The sequence below is a fragment of the Chiloscyllium plagiosum genome, chromosome 1 (assembly GCF_004010195.1).
Source record: "Chiloscyllium plagiosum isolate BGI_BamShark_2017 chromosome 1, ASM401019v2, whole genome shotgun sequence".
In the NCBI taxonomy this organism is placed as follows: Eukaryota; Metazoa; Chordata; class Chondrichthyes; order Orectolobiformes; family Hemiscylliidae; genus Chiloscyllium; species Chiloscyllium plagiosum.
In genome coordinates this window covers 68,436,629-68,442,779 of record NC_057710.1, presented here as the reverse complement: position 1 = coordinate 68,442,779, position 6,151 = coordinate 68,436,629, and the positions used below count along the sequence as shown (strand labels likewise).

Here is a 6,151-nt window from a genome sequence, read left to right as displayed (position 1 = left end):
TGATGTTTAGATTGGTTCTAATCTAAAAAGTGAGATAACAGAGTTTTATATAAATTCATGCAGTTTTTGAGCTCAGCGTTCTACATTGTACTTTGCTCAAAAACTGCATGCATTCTTGTAAAACTCTGTTATCTCACTTTTTAGATTAGAATCAAGCTAAACATCAGGTCATAGACAGAGAACACAGGGGGCTAACACCTTCAACATATTGTCTAGCTATCACCATTGTTAACAGCTAACCCGAGAATGCAACTTTAAAAAAAAGGTTTTGTGATTTACACATGAAAGAAGTGAAACTATCACTGTATTCTAATAGATGAAAGTCTTAACAGACAATCAACTTTTCGAAGTATAATTTCAGTTACTTCACGCTGCAAATTTTTGCTATAAATTCTGTATTACGATTGAGCCCTCCACTATCACCTGATGAAAGAACGTCGCTCCGAAAGCTAGTGTGCTTCCAATTAAACCTGTTGGACTATAACCTGGTGTTGTGTGATATTTAAATTTGAATGGAGACATCGTATTGTAAGAAATCAGTATGTTTCAATTAAAGGAAAGAAATGGAGGCTTTGACTCTCATGTAACTGGGAACATTATACAATGAAATGTTTTGCACTTAAGGAGGAGACAATGTACATGGTATATTGTGAATGGAATGAAGATTGTAAATGATCCTGTAGTTTGACAACCGATTTTAAATAGAAGCCACTTATTCTATTTGTATCATCATACAACGAGAGGAATTATGGAAATCCTTAACTCAAAACCACTTACTTGGAGCAGCATGATGTCATTTTCTGTGGTTTGTTTGTCAAAGCAAACATGAGGAAATTTCTGCTTCACTGTAATAATTTGTGCTGTTTCCTTTTTGCTCAGTGAATCTGTTCCAAGAACTGCCTTAACCTTCTGATATTTAAATTGTCTGTATGTAATATTAAAATTAATTAAGAAGAGAAATTAAGTAAATAAATTGTTCAATCATTATTCACTTCAGAATATCTTTTTTAAAATCCCATGGCCACTTGCTATAGATTTATAATTATTTCAAACCTGTTGTGAAAACTTAAAGCCATTCATGTTCATAACCTCCTATCTACTGGCTGCTCATGGAATGGTCAGGAGCCTCCTAAATTGTATTATCACATTTTGACAAATACAGGAGGGACAAAATTCTGGATCTCTTTTTCTCACAGCACCTTGGATGCCCTCACACACCAAGGACTGCAGCAGTTCAAGGTGACAGCTCACCAGCATATTCTCCAGGATAGTTGACCACAGCATCCAACTGATCAATGAGGCTGCAGATTGAGGGTCTGGTGGAATGGCAATCACTGTCTATGAGTCCTCTGAAAAATACCGTAACTGTGTACAAGACTACATTGCCCAGGAGGATTGTTCACAACAGCACCATGTTACTCAGAGAAGTCAGCTAACCTGTCAACTTAATCCCATCACTCTTTAGTCTTGCAGGAGCAGCCTTCCATTGACAGGATTTAAAATGTGCATAACCGCAGGCAGGACAGAGGTGCAGCCAGGTTTGAAGTGGTGAAGATTAAGACTCATAGTTTGAGCAATGAAGGTGTTTGGAAGCAATTGATGAGTCAAAAATGAACAAGAAAATAGAAAATAAATAGATAGTAATACCAAGTCCTACAGTTATAGAGTCATACAGCATGGAAACAGACCCTTCAGTTCAACTAATCCGTGCCAATCGTGTCCTCAAACTAAACAAGTCCCACCTGTCTGTGCTTCGCCTATATGCCTCCAAACCTTTCCTATTCATTAATTTATCCAAATGTCTTTTGCACATTTTAAATGTACCCACAACCAACACTTTCTCCGGCCATTCATTCCACACGCAAACCACTCTCTGCATAAAAAGGTTGCCCCTCATGTCCTTTTTAAATCTTTCTCCTCTCATCTTAAAAATTATGGCCCTGAGTTTTTAACTACCCCTCCCTAAGAAAAAAACCATTGTCATTCACCCTATCTGTGCCCCTCATGATTTATGAACTTCTGTAAGTCACGTCCTTAACCTTCTATGCTCCAGTGAAAAAAAAGTGCCAGTCTTCCTGGGTCTATTTTTATGTCTCAAGCCCTTCATTCCCACTAGGATGTGAATAGTTGGTTAATAGTTCATCATTCTGATTTTCAGTATAAGTCCTCAACACTGATGATCATCTAATTTTTCTCCTCATGTTATGTGGCCCTATCTAGATCTCAAGTGTCTGTGAAGCCTGGGCTGAGCATCTCGTGCAACTTTAAATCAGCTCTCCCACCAGTTCCAAGCTTGGTGTGAATGGGGTAGAGGGACAGAGGCCAATTCCCAACCACTTGGTGATAATGTATTATGATGACCTGAGAACAGCCTCACACAAGTTATTGCGCAGTCTGCACTTTAGCCACCCAGGAAAAGGCTCTGACTGAAACAGAAGGGGCTGGAGTGCTTGGACATTTCAGCACTAAATTATATTTAGTGAGGTAATTGGCTTTCCCTGATGCAATACTTAGGCATAGCGAACCTTTGCATCTAATGTCTGTTCTTCTGGGTGCAATCTTATGCTGTCCCTGAAAATGGGAAGCATGGCAGGTGGTGGAACTTTAATGCGTGAGAAGCCAAACTTCAATTTGCCAACAGTGGAGTGAAGCTATGATATTAACTTCTCAGAACTTTAAGTGTTTCTCAAGTTTCACACAGTGGTTGTCTATGAAATGGACTGCCAAGTTTACTCTCTGTCCTTTAAAATTGAATAGCCACACATTAAGGGCAAGTCCTACTTTGAAACATTTGAAATGGTGGCACCTGAGGGGTTTAAATATGACACCTGAGATGTGAACAGCAGAATGTCCCTGTTCTGATCTGAACAAGATTGCAAGTAACTTTGTGGATTCTGGCTCCATAGTTAATGAGAAGATTTGAGTGACACGTGCCACCAGGGCTCATGGAAGGAAACCCTCCATAAACTCTCCAAAATGTCACTTAGCCACAATGTGTGAAGATTCAGCCGTTAGTGTTTGAGGTTAATGCAACAAACAAACCCTAGTCGCTTACCTATGTTGTATAGGAGTCTAAAGGTGTTAATACTGAGTTCCATAAGCACTACCTACTATGACAATGTTATATGGATTCATGGTGAAAGCAATGTGGGATTACAAAGGCATGTTCTCCGCAAAACCCCTGGAGCAATACCGATTGTATTAATGCATCTTGAAATGAGTTGTAAAAATGTAATCCGTCGGGATCCCTCTTCTGGAGATGTCTGTGCAGGTAGTTCTCGAGGAGAAGCACCTTTTCCATCCCTCTCTTGGTGGTGGATGTGAGGATAGCTCTCTCAGGTGAGATCACGGCCTGCAATTTTACGAATTGCGGGCCTGTTATCTTTGCGCGAGTGTGTTACTGGTGTTCCCTTTTGCGTTCAATTGGCTTCCTGATATTTTAGAATAGGTGTGAATGCATTTTGGTTCAGTGGAATGTCTGGTATCCCTGCGCATGAATATTGATCAAAGTTGAATGTCTGGTATCTGCTGACGCCCAATTCAGTCTGGCTTGGGGCAGAGTTAGGCCTGGTTGATTGTGTTTTTAGAGTTGAGGTGTGATTTGATTTTCAGGCTGAACAATAATTTTTGGCAGCTATTTCTGTGTCTGTGTATTTTCCTGAAGCAAAGCCCAGCTGTCCTTTTACTTTTAAATACTAATTTAAAAGATTCAGGACTTTGGTCCAATACGTTATTTCAGAATAGGGGGATTTTTGGTCAATCCTACATCACACGTAGCTGATTCTTTGTCTGCTGGACACTTTTTCATAAAGGCTGTAGACAAAAAATGGGGAATTATAGGCCAATTAGCTGAACTTCTGTAGTGGGGAAAATGCTTGTATCTACTATCAAGGAAGAAATAGTAAGACATGTAGATATAAATTGCCCCATTGGGAAGAAGAAGAAGCATGGGTTCATGAAAGGCAGGTCATGCTTAACTGTGAATGTGATGTGTGGCCCCTTTCAGTCATGGCTGACCATGGGTTGCATCCTCGTCGTTCTGGCTCTCTGCTTCCCTAAAGCAACGTCGCTTGTAACTGAAGAGACCAATGTTGGAGTGACTGTCCCGGTCGCAGAGGTCACATCTACATGTGTTCGTTGATCTGCTAGAACTGCTGTACTCCTTCATTCAAGTCCACTTGTCTGCTGTAGCGCTCATCAGCTTCTTTTCCCCTGTTTTGCATTGTTGGTTCAGGGTGCTTCTCCATCTCATGTGGTCAGCTGCAAGCCTTTCCCAGGACTCTGTAACAACATCAAGCACCTTCATGTCCCTCATGCAGACGTCCTCGTAGCGCAGCTGGGGACACCCTGTGGGTCTCTTCCCGGATGGAACTCTCCATAGAGGATATCCTTTGGGATGCAGCCATGCTCCATGCGGTGGACATGGCCTAGCCAGCACAGTTTCCACTGCCTGAACAGAGTGTACATGCTGGGAAGGTCAATGCAAGATCGGACTGCTACATTGGACACTCTGTGTTGCCAGGATATGCCCAAGAAATGGCAGATACTCCTCAAGTGGAAGGTATTCAGTCTTCTCTCTAATCTGTCATATGTAGTCCATGGTACACTGCCGTACAGCACTGTGCTTATGACGCAGGCGTTGTAGACTGACACTTTTGTCTGTGCTGTCAGCTTGGGATTTGTCCATACTCGAGTCATGAGGCGAGTAAGAGTTGAGGCTGCTTTCCTGATCCTCTTGTCAATCTGTGTGTCCAAGGAGAGATTGTCAGTGATAGTAGAGCCAAAGTACATAAACTGATGGATGACATTGAGTTTGTAAATTACTTACTGCGTGGAAACAGGCCCTTTGGCCCAACAAGTCCACACCGACCCGCCACCCACCCAGAACCATTCCCCTACATTTACCCCTTCCCCTAACACTACGGGCAATTTAGCGTGGTCAATTCACCTAACCTGCACATTTTTGGATTGTGGGAGGAAACCGGAGCACCTGAAGGAAACCCACACAGACACAGGGAGAATGTGCAAACTTCACATAGAGAGTCACCTGAGGCGGTAATTGAACCCGAGTCTCTGGCGCTGTGAGGCAGCAGTGCTAACCACTGTGCCACTGTGGTCGTCGATGGTCATGACCGGCGGTGCCTCTGTGTCCTGTCCCAGCATGCTTGTCTTCTTTAGACTGCTAGTCAGCCTGAAATCCTTGCAAGCATGAGAGAGACGGTTATCAGGAACTGGAGTTCCTGCTGGGTGTATGTTGCAACTGCAGCATCACCTGCAAGACACACGACTGGTTTGAGACTAAGGCAACCGAGATGACCCCTGTCGTTGAAGCCAAGTGTGCCGCCCTAGCTGAGTATAAGCAGTCAGCTAGCAGGAAGAACCTGCAGATTCTCAGGGCTTCCAGGAACAAGGTTCAGCAAACTGCCAGACGTTGCGCTAACGAGCACGGGACACAGCTAAGTGAGGAAATTCAGATGGCCGCTATAAGGGGGAACATGTGGGGAATGTACAAAGGCATCAAGAGGCACTAGGACCAGCTCAGAGCATGACAGCCCCCCTCAAATTCTCTACTAATGCAGAGACTCCATGGGATCTGGAATCAGGAGTTAGGGCAAGAAATCTCATCGGAAACATAGGAGGATATATGGGAGAGTATAAAGAAAATTTAAATATGCAATAAAGCACAAGCTATGCAATTGAAGATCCTTCACAGGGCCCACTAGGCACCAGAGAAGTTAGCAAAGTTTAGGAAATGATCTTCTCTGAAATGTCCCAAATATATAATCAGCATAGGCACCCTCACACATTGCTTTTGGTCCTGCTACAAGATTCATGGGTACTGGTGTGCCATAGTGAGTGAACTGGAGAAGATCCTGGGTATTGAAGTTAAGGTGGACCTGGTATCCCTTCTTTTGAGACTAATGAATCTGCCGTCTCTGGGTGAACACAGGATGAGGTTATTTAACATTCTTGCACTCTGTGTGAGGAAGAACATTCTAATTAACTGGATATCAGAAAACCCCCCAGATCTTGCAGGGTGGCACAGACTTGTGATGGAGCTCGTCCCCCAGGATTATCTGACAAGTATGGTGCACCATGGAACAAAGCAATCTTATAAGACATGGCGGCCATTTCTAAATTACATAAACAT

The 6,151-nt window shown here is 42.9% G+C and overlaps 1 protein-coding gene across 1 annotated transcript in view; it reads right to left on the bottom strand.

The window, feature by feature from the left end:
* LOC122554934 (granzyme A-like) overlaps positions 1-5,163 on the bottom strand; it is a 12,362-nt gene extending 7,199 nt beyond the window's left edge. The window contains exons 1-3 of the mRNA XM_043700372.1: positions 5,101-5,163; positions 4,616-4,743; positions 778-925 (exon numbers count right to left, since the gene is read on the bottom strand). Of these exons, the coding sequence (XP_043556307.1) occupies positions 778-925; positions 4,616-4,743; positions 5,101-5,163 (339 nt within the window). The remainder of the gene's footprint in view (positions 1-777; positions 926-4,615; positions 4,744-5,100) is intronic.
* Positions 5,164-6,151: the final 988 nt, after the last annotated feature.